Source organism: Neofelis nebulosa, chromosome 4 (assembly GCF_028018385.1).
Source record: "Neofelis nebulosa isolate mNeoNeb1 chromosome 4, mNeoNeb1.pri, whole genome shotgun sequence".
Lineage (NCBI taxonomy): Eukaryota > Metazoa > Chordata > Mammalia > Carnivora > Felidae > Neofelis > Neofelis nebulosa.
Genome location: NC_080785.1, coordinates 157590379 through 157609963, shown reverse-complemented (window position 1 = coordinate 157609963; position 19585 = coordinate 157590379). Strand labels below are relative to the sequence as shown.

The window sequence follows — 19585 nt, the reverse complement described above, 5'->3', positions numbered from 1 at the left end:
GCTGGCTTCATAGAGTTTGGACGTTTTCCTTCCATTTCTATATTTTGGAACAACTTCAAAAGATTAGGTGTTAACTCTTCTTTAAATGTTTGGTAGAATTCCCCTGGAAAGCCATCTGGCCCTGGACTCTGGTTTTTGGGAGATTTTTGATTACTAATTCAATTTTTTTACTGGTTATGGGTCTGTTCAAATTTTCTATTTCTGCCTGTTTCAGTTTTAGTAGTTGATATGTTTCTAGGAATTTGTCCATTTCTCCCAGATTGCCCATTTTATTGGCGTATGATTGCTTGTAATATCAATTGTTGCAACTCTTAATTTGGTTTTGCCACATTCTGTCACTTGTAATTTGGCTATGTTTGAAGCCATCATCTTTTCTTTGGTAAGCCAGGGAATTTCCAAACCAACGGGCATTTTGGTAGTTGGAAGGTCAAAATGTTTTCAGCTAATGTATTCTCCCCGACCCTGGTCTACTGCAGGAGAGGTGAGGTATGTGAAGGTGTTTGCCAAAGGGACACTTGCCCTCTCTGCCTCAAAGGACCATACACTGCGCTTGTGGAATCTACTGACTGGCCAGGAGAAATTCACCATTTGGGATGGAGGCTCAAAGGATCCCATGCAACCTGAGACCTGGAGTCTTCACTTGGATGAAACGAAGAAGGTTGTGTATTTGGCATCTGGCTCAAAGGTAACAAACACCTGCCCCTGTTTGCAAAGGAAAGAGACCAGAGCTTTCCAAGACAGTATATGCTGTTTCTATAAGGAGGGGCTCCCTGATAGGGGGTGGGTGTAAACAGGGGTACACAACCACTTGATAGGATGCTATCAGGGGTTTCAAACTTCAGTTGGATTAGATGATTTCAATAGTTCTATCTGACCCTGAAGAATTGAGACCTTTAATCTTTTTTAACTTGGTCATTTTTAGTACTACGAATTTCCCTCTGAGTACAGCTTTACTTGAATCCCACAAACCTTGATACATCATATTACCATTTGCATTCAGTTTAAAATACATTTGGATTTCCCTTTTGATTTGTTCTTTATTCCATGGGTTATTTAGAGGTGTGGTATTTGGGGCCCCCGGGTGGCTCATTCAGTTAAGTGTCTGGCTTAGGCTCAAGTCATGATCTCACGGTTTGTGGGTCTGAGCCCTGCATCAGGGTCTATGCTGACAGTTCAGAACCTGGAGCCTGCTTCGGATTCTGTGTCTCCCTCTCTCTCTCTCAGCTCCTCCCCAGCTCATGCTGTCTATCTCTCAAGAATGAATAAACGTTAAAAAAATTTGTTTTTAAATTTGTTTTTAATGTTTAATTATTTTCGAGAGAGAGAGAGAGAGAGAAAGCACAATCAGGGAGGGCAGAGAGGGAGACACAGAATCCGTAGCAGGCTCCAGACTCTGGACCGTCAGCACAGAGCCCGATGCGGGGCTCAAACCCATGAATCAGGAGATCATGACCTGAGCCAAAGTCGAACACCCAACTGACTGAGCCACCCAGGCACCCCAATGTTAAAACAATTATTAAAAAAAAAAAAAAAGAAGTATGCTATTCATTTCCAGATATTTGAAAGATTCCCAGATAGCTTACCTTTTTTTTCTCCCTAATTTAATTTCATTTGTATGATGAATCCTTTCATTTGAGATTCATTTTATGATCTTTTTCTGGTAAATGTCCCACCTGCAACTGAAAACAATGTGTATTCTGCTGTGTTATTCTTTTATATCACCTATAACCCTATGATCTGATTGTTTTATGAATAGAGACACAGAAGAATAGTGAGTGAAAGCTTAGCAACTAAAGGCTTGGGATAAAAAATCTCTAGCTAATTCCCAGGTGACTTCTTTGCAAGCTGAGTGATCTTGATACATTACCTTACCGCTCTGCTTCATCTACTAGATGAGATAATGACTAAAACATGTGGCATAGTGCTTGGTACATAGTAAGCACCAAATAATTAGTAGCTGTTAATTATTATATTTTATTAGTAAATGGAAGTTGTTCATGTAAGCAATATCGGTAGCTTATAAACTACGCTGTCCAGTGTGGGGCATCACCACCCAGACGTGGCTACTGAACGCTTGAAATGTGCTTATTCTGGATTGAGATGTGCCCTAAGTTTAAAACACACTGGATTTCAAGACCCTAGTATCATAAAAATGATGTAACATATTTCAATGATAATTTTATATTGATTACATGTTGAAATGATAACATTTGGACATATGGGTTAAGTACAATGTATTATTTAAATTGCTCTCCCTTGTTTTTCTTACTTTTTTTTTTAATTTTTTTAACGTTTATTTATTTTTGAGACAGATAGAGACAGAGCATGAACGGGGGAGGGTCAGAGAGAGGGAGACACAGAATCTGAAACAGGCTCCAGGCTCTGAACTGTCAGCACAGAGCCCGACGCGGGGCTCGAACTCACGGACCGTGAAATCATGACCTGAGCCAAAGTCGGCCGCTTAACCGACTGAGCCACCCAGGCGCCCCTTTCTTACTTTTTTTTTTAATGTTTATTTTATTTTTGAGAGAGAGAGAGAGAGAGAGAGAGAGCAAGCAGTCGCCCGGGCGCACAAGTCGAGGAGGGACAGAGAGAGGAAGACAGAGGATCTGAAGCAGGCTCCCCGCTGTCAGCAGAGAGCCGGATGTGGGGCTCGAACTCACGAACTGTGAGATCATGACCCGAGACTGAGCCACACAGGCACCCTTCTTCTTACTTTTTCTAAAGTGATTGATAAAACATTTAAAGTCACATGCAGCTTGCCTTGTATTTTTACTGACGGTGCAGGCTTAAATATTAGAGAGGTGTTGATTGATTGCAAAACTGATTAAAGAAATCATTTGGTTATCAGCAGAAGTCAGGAAAATACAGTAAAGAAATAAGAAATGATAATAAACAATCCCTAAGACAAATGCTGTTAACATTTTACAGGGTCTTATTTTATGTGGGTTTCATACACACACACATGTGCATGTATGTATAACACAAAATGGGGATAAAAACATATATGAAGCTATAGACGCAGTTTTAGAAATCGATTTTATTTGTCCATGACCTTAAGCATTCTTCAAAAACAGCATGCTTAGTGACTTCCTAAGATTGCCTTGCATGACTCCATGGTAGGTATGTACGTGATCCCTTACTGCTGGACAGATAAGTTGTTTCCAGTTATTTGCACCTTCAAATAACTGAGGCAACTTTCCTTCTACATAGATCTTTGTATCTCTCCATATTTCTTTAGAGTAAACCCCAGGGGCGCCTGGGTGGCTCAGTCAGTTAAGCATCTGACTTCGGCTCAGGTCATGATGTCACGGTTCGTGAATTCCAGCCCCGAGTTGGGCTCTGTGCTGACAGCTCAGAGCCTGGAGCTGTCCAATTTTGTGTCTCCAATTTTGTGTCTCCCTCTCTGCCCCTCCCCTGCTCGCACTCTCTCGAGAATAAATAAACGTTAAAAAAATTTTTTTTAGAGTAAGCCCCAAAAGGAGAATTAATGGGCAGATGTTTACTATTTAAATGGTTACTGTCAATTAAAAAAGGTACTTTTTCTGGTGAGGTTAAATATGAAATCTGCTCTGATCAGTAATTACTTGAGGTGAACATATGTGAATGTATACGGCGTGGCTAACTTTGCTCTCATTCTTGAGACTGTCACTTTGGAGAAATTTTAGGTTCGTGGAAAAGTGATAGAGCTATTAGAAAGAGTTCCCATATGCCCTTCTGTTCAGTCTCCTGTAATGTCAACATCTTACATAACCAGGGTACATCTGCCACAGCTAAGACATTAATATTGGTCATTTCTATCAGCCCAACGCAGACTTCACTTGGATTGCATCAAGTTTTCCACCAATGTCCTTTTGCTGTTCTAGGCTCTAATCCAGGATGTGTCTCCCGCCTGCCTTGTTTGGAACTGCCAATGCTGAAAAGAAAATGCATGCGCTACGACAAAGCACGGGTTTTGCGTTTGCCCCTGGAAAACCCGCCACCCGGGTCTCTCACTGAGATTTCTCTTCCTTTTCACGACTCCATTAGGTCAGTGCGTGGCATCTAGAAACGGCAGAACTGGTTTTCCAGATCCTGGGAGATCCCTCTGACTGCTGGGTGTATGCAGCAGTGCTGGCTTCCCGGGCCATGCTGCTGACCGTGTCTCAGGGTGGCGTGGCCAGCCTGTGGAGCTCCGCCACAGGAAAGCCGCAGGGGAGGCAACATTTATCCAGCATCAAGGAAGAAACGCCTACCTGTGGGGTCTCCCTCCAGAAGCAGGGGAAGATGGTCACCGGGTTCAGCAAGGGCTCCGTCTCCTTGGTAAGCTGCTTTACTGAGTGTGACGCCCACATTGCTTGGCCCCAAAGTGCCCAATGTCTTCACCTTCGGTCATTTTTTATTGTTTATTTATTTTATTTTATTTATTTATGTTTATTTTAATTTTGGGAGAGAGAGAGAGAGACAGAGCCTGAGCAGGGGAGGGGCAGAGAAGGAGGGCGACACAGAATCCAAAGCAGGCTCCAGGCTCCGAGCTGCAAGCACAGAGCCCGACGCGGGGCTCGAACCCACGCACCGCGAGATCGTGACCTGAGCCGAAGTCAGACTCTTCACCGACTTGAGCCACCCAGGCGCCCCTACCTTTGATCTTTTAATAAATGACATTTGACTTCTTAATTCCAGGGATTTGCAACTCTGCGCGTTTCAGGAAACCTCTCTTGGTGTCTCCTGGGGGCCGGCCAATGTGGGTCATTGTTGGCACTCGGTCCTGACAAAAATGTCTCGAGGCATTGCCAGCTCTTGGCCGGCGAGGGTGGCACAAAATCGCCCTCCCACCCTTTGAGAACCGCTGCCCCAGACGCATTAAGTAAAAGCAAACTTGCAGAACAGTATCTATGACGGATGGTGCAAAAAAGGATGGTCGTGTAAATGCTCATCTATGCAAGCAGGTGCTTACAAAGTAGACAACAGCCCCTTCTGGGGTGAAGGGACAATGCAGGAAAGGTGGAGAGGTGTTCCTGATGTGCTCTGGATACTTCTTTTTCTCCCCCCATCTTATACAGTACTGTTTAACTCTCTAAGTTTTAAAAGAAACATTTTTTTTCAATCAGCAGTTAAAAAAATCAACAGTGAGAGCCATGAGGAAATTCATTTCTCCCACCCCCACTACATGAAGGTGAACAAATATTTTTTTTTTAAACATTGGCTTGGATTAGTGCCAAAAACTCACTTTTCTTGGCCCCCGAGGCGTCCTGTCTGTGCCCCTCCCCGAGGTAATGAATGTAAAGTTTTTGGCTCTCGGCCTGGTGGCTGTCAGATGCTCAGAAATCAGTAGCTGAGAAGCCAATATTGCACCGTATATTAACTAACTAAAATTTAAATTAAAAAAAAAAAATCCGTAGCTGAATTGGGGCGGCAGGATTGAGGAAAGAACCATCCTCTTCGATCTGAACAGGATCAGTCCTGCAACTCGGGAATGGGAGTTTCCATCTTATTTGAGATCTCCAGAGCTCCTCTGGGGGCAGGAAACAAGTGCCAGAATGTTCTCCGGGTGCCTGAGCTAGTTACAAAAACAGTATCAACGGTAATAATAAGAGCTACCCACGTTGGGAGGGCTGACTATGTGCAGGTGGGGGGGGGAACCATTCTGCACGATTCTTGGCCCATGGTGGTCCTACGTGGTCGTCCTGTATCATCGCGCATTTAATAGATGAGGAAACTGAGGTACCCAAGGGCTAAGGAATTTTCTTGGAAGCTGGTGAGTGACAGAGCCTTGCATTCAAACTCTTGACCCTGGAGTCTTAACCCTGTGGAAATGCTTGATGGGCATCCTTGACTTTGCACAGATTTCCCCTGAAGGAGACAGCCTGCTGGAGAAGCTTCCGGAAGCTGTGAGGTTCCTGGTAGTCTCTGAAGATGAGTCCCTTCTCGCTGCAGGTAGTGTCTCTTATTCGGAGCCATGGTGGCGGTGGGGGGGGGGGGGGGGCGGGCAACTCTGGATTTGGTTGGAAGTGGAGAGGGGTTTGGAGCGAGGGGGGCCATTCGAGACCCGTGGCTGGCAAAACCTTTTCTGAAAGGCCGCAGACCCCGTGGTCCCTGTCGCACCTGTAACGTGAAAGCCTCCACAGATGATATTTCAAGTGGGGCTGGCTGTGTGCCACTAAGACTTTGTTGATGGATGCCCACATTTGGATTTTGTATCCTTTTCACGTGTCACAAAAATAGTAGTCTTATATTTATTTATTTTTTCAACGATTTAAAATCGTAAAAACTATCCTCACCTCACGGGTCACACAGAAATAGATGCCAGGCCAGTTTTGGCCGCCGGGCTGCAGCTTTCCCTGTTCGGGGTAAACCTAACCTTTCTGTGCTTCTGGTTCATTTGAGATGAGGGTGCTTATCCCTGCCAGTCACAGGGATTAAGGAGTGCTGCATGAGAGGATGGGGTGCTCCCAGGGAGGAGCCAGGCAATGCAACCCCTACAATAAGGCAGCCACAAAAAAGTGTGGTTGGTGCTATAACCAGACAAGAATCAGGGGTCATGGGAGTGGGTGATAGAGTTTTCTTCTTCTGTCTGAAACAGGGAAGGCTTCCTAGGAGGTGACCAACAGACAATCCGCAGCCCGATTAAAGAAAAAAAAAAAGACTATTTTTTCTTTCTCTCTTTTTCTTTTAACGGTTATTTATTTTCGAGAGGGCTCAAGTGGGGGAGGGATAGAGAGAGGGGGGATGGAGGATCTGAAGCGGTGATGTGGGGCTTAAACTTACAAACTGCGAGATCATGACCGGAGCCAAAGTCATACGCTCAACTGACTGAGCCTCCCAGGTGCCCCCCAAAAGACTATTTTGTTTAAAGGTCAGTTTGGGGGATGCCTGGCTGGCCCAGTCGGAGGAGTGTGTGACTCTTGATCTCAGCGGTGGTGAGTTCAAACCCCATGTTGGATGTAGAGATTGCTTAAATAAATAAATATTAAAAAAAAAAAAGATCATAGGGTGCATGGGGTAGCTCAGTTAGTTGAGCATCCAACTCTTGATTTCGGCTCAGGTCTTGATCTCATGGTTCATGGGATCTAGCCCCACATTGGGCTGTGCACTGACAGCACGGAGCCTGCTTACGATTCTCTCTCTCCCTCTCTCTCTCCCTCTCTCTCTCTGTCTCTGCCCCTCTTTCTCTTTCTCAAAATAAAAAAAAAAAATGAACTTAAAAAAAAATAAAGATCGGATTTGGGTTCACAGCCAGGTTGAGCAGAAAGTACAGAGATTTCCCACAGACCCCCTATATCCCCCCCACTCCGTATTCTCATGCAGCCTCCTCCAATATCAACACCCCCCACTGGAGGGGTGCATTTGCTACAATCGATGAACCTGCATTGACACATCATCATCACCCAAAGTCTGTAGTTTACATTACAGTCATTCTGGCTGTTGTGCCTTCTATGGATTTGAATGAATGTGTAATGGCGTATATCCACCATTAGAACCTCAGATAGGGTAATTTCATTGCCCTAAAATCAGCCCTGATTTTTATAAGGGGTCAGAGGAACTGTAGACCAGTGCTGTCCAGTAACACAAGCCACAAATGTGAGCCACATTCATAACTGAATGTTCTCATGACCCTATTTAAATTTTGTGAACGTTTATTTATTATTGAGAGACAGAGAGAGACAGAGCATGAGCATGGGAGGGGCAGAGAGAGAGGGAGACACAGAATCCGAAGCCGGCTCCAGGCTCTGAGCCGTCAGCACAGAGCCCGATGCGGGGCTCGAACTCACAAACCGTGAGATCGTGACCTGAGCCGAAGTCATACGCTTAACCCACTGAGCCGCCCAGGTGCCCTGGCATGACCGTATTTAAAAAGGCAAAAAGAGGGGCGCCTGGGTGGCGCAGTCGGTTAAGCGTCCGACTTCAGCCAGGTCACGATCTCGCGGTCCGTGAGTTCGAGCCCCGCGTCAGGCTCTGGGCTGATGGCTCGGAGCCTGGAGCCTGTTTCCGATTCTGTGTCTCCCTCTCTCTCTGCCCCTCCCCCGTTCATGCTCTGTCTCTCTCTGTCCCAAAAATAAATTAAAAACGTTGAAAAAAAAAAAAATAAATAAAAATAAAAATAAAAAGGCAAAAAGACACAGGTGTCATTCATGTGAATAATATATCTTATTTAACCCAATACATTCTAAAAATGTAACATGAAATTGACATAAAAATTCTTAACGGTATTTTTCACAGTCGTTTAAGTGCCCAACTTTGGCTCAGGTCACCATCTCCAGGCTGACCCTCCCCCGCTCGTGCTCTGTCTCTCTCTCTCTCTCAAAAATAACCAAACTAAAAAAAATAAATAACAAAATTTTCGCGTGAAGGTTATGAAACCTGGCACGTGTTCTACACCAACAGCTCATCTCGACTTGGACCAGCCACATGAAGAGCCACATGTGGCTCGTGGTGATGGCTCCTGCACATCATCCACCATCCAGTTTCCAAAAGAATTTTAGGTGGCACAAGTATGCGCGAAATGCAGCATGGGAAACAGGCACGTGAGAAGAAAGACGAACAAAGGATACAGGCACAAACTAGAATCAGGACTGAGGTCAAGGTCACTGAAGACCCCAGTGACCTAGAAACCTGTTACAGTGGGTTTCACGTGTGGCTCTTTCCAGAGGCCAATGAGGAGAAGCCCGAGCAGTTTCCCCATCCACAGTTTCGGGAACCCACCTGTTGCTCTAGAAGAGGTAGCCCAATCCCAACTTAGCTGAGATCAGGCACGGATTTCTTTCCAGTGTCAGAAATGGAATTGTGGTTCAGGGGGTCCCTTGGATTAAGATCAGCAAAGGGTAGAGGTGTGTGGGGCTGAGTTCAGAAGACACCAGGCCCAAGCTTCCAGGTGTCCCCGCCCCGTGGAGTCACGTGGACAGCACTTACTTCTGTCAGGGACCGTGTGTGACAACAGCACCGACCGGGGGAGCTCAACCAGCCTTGGTGTCCAGGATTTTTACCGGGGGTTGATTATGGAGACACAGCTGATCACCTGCCTGGCTGACCTCAGTCTCCCAACACCCCCCCCCCCCCACCGAGGTCAAGCTGATACCGCGTGTCCCAAAGCTCCCACTGAAGCGTGAGCGTTGGCCATCCCGTGTGGCCCAAGGCCTCAAGTAAAACCGGGATACTTTTTTTTAATGCTTATTTATTTTTGAGAGATAGGGAGAGAGAGTGCGAGTAGGGGAAGGGCAGAGAGAGAGGGGGAAGGGCACAGACGGAGGGGGACAGAAGATCCAAAGCGGGCTCCGTGCTGACAGCAGAGAGCCCTTATGTGGGGCTCGAACTCACAAACGGTGAGATCATGACCTGAGCCGAAACTGGACACTTAACTGACTCAGCCACCCCGGGGCCCCACAAGGACACTTTTACCAAGGAGGACATTCTAAGGGCTTAGAGGGCACCTCTCAGGAGACTGGCAAGGGTCAAACCATTCACGTGCAGAACAGGGACCCCCAGGCCTGCTGAGTTAACCCTTTCCTGCCCACGAATGGGATGCAAATATCCTTGGACAGCAGATATCTTGATGCACTCGATCCGTTTCCCATAACATCCTTCTGTGTGAGCCTCAGGTTCAAGTGTAGTTCAATAAAACAATTGCATGGAGGGCCTGGAGAGGCAATCAGATGGACGGCCAGCCCCCAGCTGACTTGACCCAGGGGTTTCCAGGAGTCTAAACTGGGCTGGTGCAGGCCAGGTGCATAGCACAAGAGTCCCACACCATCCCCCCTGCCCCCACCACGTCCCGGCCTGCATGATCTGGCCTTGGGGACCTCTTTCCTGCACTGCCAGGGGCCCTCTTAACAAAACACTTCACCCAGCCCATATTTGGAACACAGTGAGCAATCCCCCTTGGGCGGGGTGCCGGGTAAAATATAGAACGCCCAGTGAAACTTCAGATAAACAACAAATCAACTTTTCAGTATAAATATACCCCACGTAATATTTGGGATCTACTTCTGCTAATAATAGCAATTTCACCGTTTATCTGAAATTCTAATTCAACGGCATTGTCCTGTTAGGTGTTTTGTTTTGTTTTGTTTTGTTTTGTTTTATGTTAAATCTAGCAAGGCTCTCCCTCCCTCCCCTCCCCCTCCTTCACTCTGCTCCACCCACACTGGCCTCTGTGCTGCCCCTGAGACACACACGCAGGCCTTTCCTACCTCCTGGTCATCCCAGGCTGTTCCCACCCTTCCAGGGCCTGCCACCTTCTCAGATGTCCGCTCAAAGGTCCTGGGGTTGCTGTAACAAACTACCACATAAATGTGGTGGCTCAAAACAATAGAAATCGGGACGCCTGAGTGGCTCAGTCGGTTAAGCGTCCGACTTCGGCTCAGGTCACAATCTCACAGTTCGTGAGTTTGAGCCCTGCGTCGGGCTCTGTGCTGACAGCTCAGAGCCTGGAGCCTGCTTCACATTCTGTGTCTCCCTCTCTCTCTGCCCCTTCCCTGCTCATGCTGTGTCTCTCTCTGTCTCAAAAATAAATAAACATTAAAAAAAAAAAAAGAAAGAAAGAAAAGAAATCTCTTTCCTCACAATTCTAGAGGCCAGAAGTCCAAAAATCAAGATGTGGCCAGGGGCGCTTGGCTGGCTCAGTCGGTTAAGCGTCTGACTCTTAGTTTCGGCTCAGGTCATGATCTCACGGTTCGTGGGTTCGAGTCCCGCATTGGGCTCTGTGCTGATAGTGGGAAGCCTGCTTGGGATTCTCTCTCTCTCCCTGTCTCTACCCCTCCCCTGCTCATGCTCTGTCTCTCTCCCCCTCTCTCTCTAAATAAATAAGTAAATAAACTTTAAAAAATTACTCGAAAAAAAAAAAATGTGGGCAGGGTCATGGTCCCTCCAAAGCCTCCAGAGAAGAATCCTTTTTTGCCCCTTCTAGTTTCTGCCTTGTGATTCTTTGACTTGTGGCCACATTTCTCTGGTCTCCCCCTTCATGCCTTGTCTGTCACACGTGTGTCTGTGTCATTTTTTTCTCATGGCAGCCAGTCCCCTTGACTTTATTGCCCTTATCGCAGATTCCAACTATTTTCCTGTCCTTCCTATCCTCCTCCCTACCCCCTTCCTCCCTCCCTGCCTTCCCTCTGTCTTCAAAACATATCTACCTTATGTCCAGCTTTGTGCTGGGTTCTGGGATACCAGGAGCAGCCCCAACAGGCGGTCCCAGCCCTCTGGAAACTCAGTCTTGCGATAATAAATAACTTTGCTGTTTTCTGCAAGGTTATTGATCACTGTTTTCAGCTGCCGCCCCCACCCCCCCGGCCTCCCACCCCTGCACCTGACAACTCTAGGCTGTGTGATGGCACGGGCCATGTCTCTCTTGTTCACCACCGTGTTGCTTCCACAGCCAAGTAGTCGGTGCTCAAAAAAAAAAAATCTTTGTTGACTAAACTGAACTCCTGTCAAGCTCCTCCAGGAATGAAAGGGATAATCCCATCCCTGCCCTTTCAGGGTTTGGAAGATCCGTCCGGATATTCTTGGCAGACTCACAGGGGTTTCATCGATTCATGGCCACCGACCTTGAACACGAGGACACCGTGGAGACAGCCAGTTTTGGTCCTGAGAACAATCTGATTGTCACTGGGTCCCGGGACGCACTCATTCAGGTCAGAGGTCATCCTCACTCCGCCTCTGGAATAGAAAAGTATAATTCTTGAGAGGTCTTTTGGCTTCGAAATACAGAGATTCACGTAAACTAGTGCAGGCGAAACAGAGCAGGTCACTGGGAAGATGTGGGGGAGGGATCCCCTGAGACCCAGGAAGGGGATAGCATTCCCACGGAACCTGAAAAAACGGGGAGGATTTTGGCCTTCAGAGTGGAGAAGGGTTGGGAGGAAATGGCAGAAAATTCCCACCGAGCTCAAAGTTCTCACTCTGGTGGGAAAAGCACATACTAAAGTAGCAGTTCTCCAACGTTCTGGCCTTAGGACCTCCTTACATTCCTAAAGGTTATCAAGGATCCCAAAGATTCTCAATAAGTGGGTTATATCAGTTTGATTTATAGATTTATATATTGGATTTACATATTCTTAACAAATGATTTATTTGGGGAAGAGTTTTAGGAGGTACAGAAGAGTTGCCAAGAAGTACAGGGAGTCCCCACATATACATATTTATCTCGTCTATACCCTGCTTGCCTCGATGTTACCATCTCATGTCCCCCCGGGCCCTTTATTAAAACTGAAACATTTATATTGGGAGAATACTGTTATTAACCGATCTGCAAATTCTTCTGTAGTTTCACCAGCTTTCCCACAAATGTCCTCTTTTTCTTTATTCTGGGATCCAGTCTAGGATCCTGTGTTGCATTTGGTCCCCGATGGTAATTACCATATTAAAAATTAGCAGCGAGGACATCCAAAAATACTTCTCTGTTGATTCACGAACATTACATGTCAATGGAATAACACACTTTTACAAAAATCCTGTAGTTTCTGAAACAAACAGACAAAACTCACGAGAAGAGTGGCGTGGTTGCACATTTTGACGAATCTCTTTCGTGTCTGGCTCAATAGGAGACCGTTGGCTTCTCGTACTTGATTCTGCATTCTCTGATCTGGTGTGACATCTCATGTCCCATAGCTTCTGGAAAACTCCCCCGCTCCTTTGTGAGAGGAAGAGAGTAGAAAAGGCAAATGGCATCTTGAATTATGATGAAAACAGTTTTGTGTTTGCAAGCCCTCCTGAAAATGCCTGGCGGTACCCTCCAGGGGTTCCCTGGACCACACTTTGAGAACTGCTGTGGTAGTGGCTCGGTGAGGGGTGGGGAGGTTTGAGGGGGTGGAGAAGGCCCTCGAACTGCAGCCTGAGAATTCACCAGAGGTGGACAAATGGGTTCATGCATATTTCTTAGCTATGACAGCGTAAGGAAGAAGTCAGCTTTGGCCCTCTGCTGTCCATCCTCAGGTGTGGAGTCTGTCGGAGCAGGGGACCCTGCTGGATGTTCTGGAAGGCGTCGGGGCCCCCGTGAGCCTGTTGGTCTGGGGTGGGGCCTTGGTGGCATCTGCTTCCCAGCAGTCCTCGTCTTTCAGAGTCTGGGATCTCACGTCTGTGCGGCAGCCAAGGGCCTCTACCCCGTTTCTGGATCGCACTGGCCTCACTGCGGTATCACACGATGGAAGCTACGTTTACTTCCCCAAGATTGGGGACAAGAGCAAAGTCACCATCTGGGACTTAGCAGAAGGTTTGTAAGATATAAGCACGGCCATTTGTGTGGGTAAGAACCAAAGCTCCTGTCCGGGACTGCTTGGGTTCTTTACACCAGAGACTGGGCGTTTTAAACGACAGACGTTTACTTCTCACGGTTCTGGAGGCTGGGAAGGCCAAGGCCAAGGCACTGGCGGATCCGGGTCTGGTGACAGCCGGCTTCCTGGTTGCAGATGGCCACGTTCTCATTAGGTCCTCACAGGAGTGCAAGCCCTCTTGTCCCCTGTATAAGGGCACTTATCCCATCGTGGGGGCTCCGCCCTCATGGCCAAATCACCTCACAAAGCCTCCTGGCCAATGCCATCACATCATGGGCTGGGGTTTCAACATGCAAATTTGAAGGGACACATTCAGTCCATAGCACCCCCATAACTGCAGTCAGGTTGACAGTGGCTAATAAAAATCAGGATTTGATGTGATAAATTTCCAGCATGTGGGTAATTGACCGTCTGGTTGTCAATCCCTCATTTCGTTTGGGTTTCCTGGAAGCAGGGCACGTGATGGGGAAGTTTGCACAAGGGGTATGTTGAGGGGAGCTCCCGGGAGAAACCTAAGCAGGGGTGATCAGAGCAGGCAGGGGCAGGGGGAGGGCTGAACGAGCAAGTGGGGGAGGACCTAAAGCAAGAGGTCTCGTCTTTTTTTCTTTTAATTTTTTTAAATGTTTGTTTATTTTTGATAGAGAGACAGAGCACGAGCGGGGGAGGGGCAGAGAGAGGGAGACACAGAATCCAAAGCAGGCTCCAGGCTCCGAGCTGTCAGCACAGAGCCCGAAGCGGGGCTCAAACTCACGAACCTTGAGATCATGACCTGAGCCGATGTCAGCCGCTCAACTGACTGAGCCACCCAGGCGCCCCTAGTCGTGTTTTTTTTTTTTTTTTTAATGTTTATTTATTTTTGAGAAACAGAGCACAAGTGGGGGCGGGGCAGAGAGAGAGACTCAGAATCCGAAGCAGGCTCCAGGCTCCAAGCTGTCAGCACAGAGCCCGATGCAGGGCTCGAACCCACGAACCGCGAGATTGTGACCTGAGCCGAAGTCGGTAGCTTAACCGACTGAGCCACCTAGGCGCCCCAAGGGCTAGTCTTATATATCCCCACAACAGGCAGTCACTGGCTACAGGCCGTTCTGGGTGGTGGGGGAACCCCCTAAGCATTTTGAGATGAGGGGCTCCCTTCACCTGAGGGCAGTGAGCAGCCTAGGGTCTGGGTGCCCTGGCCCGTAAAGGGAGTCTGGACACGTCACCAACTGTGTCTGCTGTGATCTCCATGGGGGCGGATGGAGGTACAGAAATCCCTCTTTAACGATAATATGAGAAAAGAGATTCACTCTCAGTCTCCTGCATTCATGGATTTGGCAGATGTTTGGTTAGTGCTGGCCACAGGGCCGGGCTCTGCGGTTGGCAATGAGCAGGACAGACGAGGTGACCGTGCTTGAGGCCCTTGCTCACTAGTTGAGGGGCGGAGCCCGACGCGAAGCTGGGGGCACGGTGGGAAATGACTGGGGCCCGCGGGCCAGATCGGACACACACTGCCTGCGTGCGGCATGTTGGGGGGCTTCAACTTCAGGGTTAAGAGGTTAAGGGTTAAGAGCATACAGCCTGCAAGGCAAAAAAAAATTCACTCTCCAGCCCTTTACAGACGTTTGTAAAGGAAACATCTGGGATGAGAGCTCATGCGTGTCGGTGTGTCCGTTTGTCCCGATGGGGAGCAGGAAGTCATCAGAAAGTGTTAACCAGGGTGGGGGGGAATACGGATAATGAGAGCGGTTTTCAAAATCCTTAACAATTGGGGCGCCTGGGTGGCGCAGTCGGTTAAGCGTCCGACTTCAGCCAGGTCACGATCTCGCGGTCCGTGAGTTCGAGCCCCGCGTCAGGCTCTGGGCTGATGGCTCGGAGCCTGGAGCCTGTTTCCGATTCTGTGTCTCCCTCTCTCTCTGCCCCTCCCCTGTTCATGCTCTGTCTCTCTCTGTCCCAAAAATAAATAAAAAACGTTGAAAAAAAAAAAATCAAAATCCTTAACAATTTGCGGAGTGAGCCCGTTCCTCTTAGCTGTTCCTGATGCGACCTTCTCTCCGTGGCAGGTGAGGAGCAGGACGTCCTGGATGCCTCCAGTGAGGTCAGATGTCTGGAGGTGGCCCAGCGGGCCAATCTCCTTTTCACTGGCCTCGTTTCGGGGGTCGTCCTGGTGTTCCCCCTGAATTCCAGACAGGACGTGATGTGCATCCCCCCTCCTGAGGCCCGGAAAGCCATCAACTGCATGGCCCTTAGTCAAGGAGAGGAGCGCCTGGCCATCGCCTATGACAGCATCATCCTGGTGCTGGACATCAGCCCCGGGGATCCCTGTCCGGTTGTCGATGGGCCAACATACACCTTCTACACCCAGCTGCCCGAGACCATCTCCAGCGTGGCCGTCCTGGCTGACTGCCGTGTGATGTACGGCATGACCGACGGTGACCTCTTCCTTTACGAGTGTGCGAATTCCAAAGTGTTCCCTCTGGAGGCCCACGGGAGCCGGGTCACCTGTGTGCAGGTCAGCCACAAGGAGCAGCTGGCGGTCAGCGGATCCGAGGAAGCCCTGCTGTGCCTCTGGGACCTGCAGGCCTGCAAGTGGAGATTCGAGACGAGCTACACGGTGCGTGGCCCACACACCGCGTGCAGGCTAGGTCCCGGCATTAGAAAGCTGATGACAGGTGTCCTGTGTTAAGTGCATACCGTGTGCCATCACCCAGGGTCGGGAGCAGGGTGGGGCCCATGAGGGACACTCACCTCGGGAGCAGAGCTTAAGGGGCTGCCCTGAAACTCGGCAATCAAGAGAGACGCTATTTTAAGGCAGTATTTACAAAAATCGAGACAAATGCAAAAGATAGCAAGAGAACGAAATCTTTTAAAACATTTTTTTTTATTTTCGAGGGAGAGAGAGAGAGAGAGGGTGAATAGGGGAGGGGCAGAGAGAGAGGTAGACAGAGGATCCGAAGCGGGCTCTGCGCTGACAGCAGAGAGCCCAATGCAGGGCTTGAACTTGCAAACTGCAAGATCATGACCTGAGCCGAAGTCGGACGCTCAACTGACTGAGCCACCCAGATGCCCCAAGATATCGTTTTAAATAAAGATCAGATCCTGCACGGCACACCCCGGCCTCACCCTCTTACCCTAATCCTGATAGCCATTCTTGTGCCCAAGAGTTTTGATTTCTAGGTGTGGCCAGAGGCCACACCGTCCTGCCTCTCGGAGCCACGTTCTCAGAGGGGAGACAGTGTGAGTTCTGTGAGGGCTCACAGAGGTGAGGGCTTTTGTGTTTTGCTTATGGAGGTGGCCCCCATCCCTAGGAGAGCTCCTGACATGTCCTCAAGGCTCGACAAATGTTTGTGGGAAAGGGCTGGTGTGTAAGAAGAGCTTTGAGGAAAAATAGGACAAGGTAAAGGAGGTAGAGGCTGCTATTTAAGAAAGTCAAATGAGCCTGGCAGAACAGCATTCTTGGCAGAAGGAACAGCAGCTGTGAAGGTCTGAAGCAGGGAAACTGGCAACTGACTCCCTAACGTATGAAGTGTCTTAGAGTCCATACTGCCCACCTCGTAAGGAGCTATTTTAGTTTTTTTGTATCAATAGAATTAAGAGCTGCAATAAATATATTCATATATTCATATTATATACTATATGAAAATGCATATTAGAATATCCTTCTATAATGTAATCCCTACAACGATCTCATAAGGTTGGTGTTACTATTCCAGCCTTTCAAATGGGGAATGAAGGCCAGACCTTTGGTTGTAAGATATAAAAATTATTCATAAACATAGGAAGATGATCTTGTAACTAAGAGAGACAGTACGTACAGTTTCATCTTAAAAGGCTTTTGTCCTGGCTCAGTTAGTTAAACTCAGGTCATGTCTCGTGGGTTTGAGCCCTGCTTTGGGTTCTGTGCTGATAGCTCAGAGCCTGCAGCCTGCTTCAGATTCTGTCCCTCTCTCTCTGACCCTCCCCTCCACGCACTTTGTCTCTTTCTCAAAAAGATAAATAAACATTAAAAAAAAAAAAAAAGCTCCCATCCCATCTGACATTTATTTTTAGGAAGCCACTATAAGACTGGGCTGTAAGTAATCTTTCATCTTGTTGAGTGGAAAATATCACCCCAGCAGTTAAATACACCTAGCTCTTTCTTTTTTCCTTTTTCTAATTTTTTTTTTTTTTTTAATTTTAGAGAGAGAGGCAGAGACAGAGACTGTTAAGCAGGCTCCACGTGGAGCCATCACAGGGCTCGGTCCCACGACCCTGGGATTGTGACCTGAGCCCAAATCAAGAGTCAGACACTCAACTGACTGAGCCCACCCACGCACCCTGTCATGTATTTATTTATTTATTCATTCATTCATTCATTCATTCATTCACTTATTCCCTGTTTTTGTTTGTAAATAAACTTCATCTTGGAATGGTTTCAGGTCCTCCTGTACGCACTCCTCACCCGGCTTCCCCGATGTCGACCTCTAATGTGACTAGAGTACGTTAGTCACAATGAATGAGTTACCATGGGGACAGTACTGTTAACTAAGCTACCAACTTGACTGGGATCACACATTTTTCAACGGATTTCCCTTTTCCGTTCTAGGCTCTAGGATGCCATGCTGCATTTAGCATCTAGCATTTAATTAAAGACCATTGTAGCTGGGGCGCCTGGGTGGCTCAGTCAGCTGAGCATCCAACTCCAGCTCAGGTCATGATCTCATGGTTCATGGGTTCAAGCCCCGCATCAGTCTCTCTGCTATCAGCACAGAGCCTGCTTCATATCCTCTGTCCCCATCTCTCTCTGCCCCTCCCCCACTTGCGTGCGCTCTCTCTCTATCTCTGTCTTTCTTTTTTTTTTTTTTTATTTATTTTTGGGACAGAGAGAGACAGAGCATGAACGGGGGAGGGGCAGAGAGAGAGAGGGAGACACAGAATCGGAAACAGGCTCCAGGCTCCGAGCCATCAGCCCAGAGCCCGACGCGGGGCTCAAACTCACGGACCGCGAGATTGTGACCTGGCTGAAGTCAGACGCTTAACCGACTGTGCCACCTAGGCGCCCCTGTCTTTCAAAAATAAATACACATAAAAAAATACCACTATAGTTAATGTTTGTATACTCGGGGTCACTTAAGTTAAAACTGATAGGGACGCCTGGGTGGCTCAGTCGGTTAAGTGTCTGACTTAGGCTCAGGTCATGATCTCATGGTTCACAGGTTCGAGCCCCATGCCGGGCTCTATGCTGGCAGCTCAGAGCCTGGAGCCTGCTTCATGGATTCCGTCTCCTCTCTCTGCCCCTTCCCACTCGTATTCTGTCTGTCTCTCTCTCTGTCTCAAAAATAAATAAAACATTTAAAAAAAAAGAAATTAAAACGGATAATTCCTGCTCTCCAATGCAAAATGCCTGTAAAGCTCTCAATCCCGTCCCTATGAAGATGTGTTTTGGTCCTGGGAATATCGGTCCTACGATCTCCCCAGGATTTCATTGGATCCGTCCCGCATGAGGGGCTTACAAGCCTGGCTTCCTACGCAGATGCCTTGGGGTAGGTCTCCTAGGTGACTCTCAGTTTGGAATCCAGATCACCTTGTCTTTTTTTTTTTTTTTTTTAATGCTTTATTTTTGACAGAGACAGAGCATGAGCCGGGGAGGGACAGAGACAGAGGGAGACACAGAATCTGAGGCAAGGTCTAGGCTCTCAGCATAGAGCCCAATGCGGGGCTTGAACTCACAAACTGTGATCGTGACCTGAGCTGAAGTCAGATGCTTGACTGACTGAGCCACCCAGGCGCTCCAAGATCACCTTGTCTTTTTCAACAGAATTCTTACTGTAGAGGAGTCCAGTGTGTCTGCTTCTCCAAGGATGACAAGTACGTGTATGCGGGCTTGAAGGATCGCTCCATAATCGTCTGGAGTGTGCTGGATGGTGAGTCATTTTGCTTTGAGGGCAAGACCGAGCTTAGATCTGGCAAGGAATGCCTTGTTCTGGGCTCTGGACACTACAGGGCTCTGCTCTGGTCTCCCCTAGCTGGGTCCCTCTGCTTACAGAGGTGTCTGTGGGTCACGGGGACAGGCCCCCCCCAGAGCTACACCTCCTCTTTTTAGACCCGTGCTCTGGATACCTGAAACATTCTCCCCACCTGGGAGGTGCCCTCTTTAGGGCCTGGGCAGCCCTCTTCTCCGGGTCCATCCTTCTGAGGGTGGACTGTGCCCCTAGTATGAGCACCCCGGGACTTGGGGGCCGGCCATGGGTGATGAGCCTGGAGTCTGGGTGCATGAGCTGGGTAGGCAGTTCACGTGCATATGTGTGAGGCCCCGAGGACTGTAAGATAAAGCTTAGTGAGGGAAGAGGAGGGGCCAAGCCACGAAGAGCGGGGGACTCTCGCAC

The 19585-nt window shown here is 48.2% G+C and overlaps 1 protein-coding gene across 4 annotated transcripts in view; it reads left to right on the top strand.

Annotated features, from left to right (window-relative positions):
* Positions 1-19585, top strand: part of NWD1 (NACHT and WD repeat domain containing 1) — a 74611-nt gene that overhangs the window by 46840 nt on the left and 8186 nt on the right. For all 4 annotated transcript variants that reach the window (XM_058727556.1, XM_058727554.1, XM_058727555.1 and 1 more), the window contains 7 exons: positions 477-685; positions 4030-4302; positions 5826-5916; positions 11452-11606; positions 12907-13183; positions 15284-15834; positions 19018-19123. In XM_058727556.1, the coding sequence (XP_058583539.1) occupies positions 477-685; positions 4030-4302; positions 5826-5916; positions 11452-11606; positions 12907-13183; positions 15284-15834; positions 19018-19123 (1662 nt within the window). The remainder of the gene's footprint in view (positions 1-476; positions 686-4029; positions 4303-5825; positions 5917-11451; positions 11607-12906; positions 13184-15283; positions 15835-19017; positions 19124-19585) is intronic.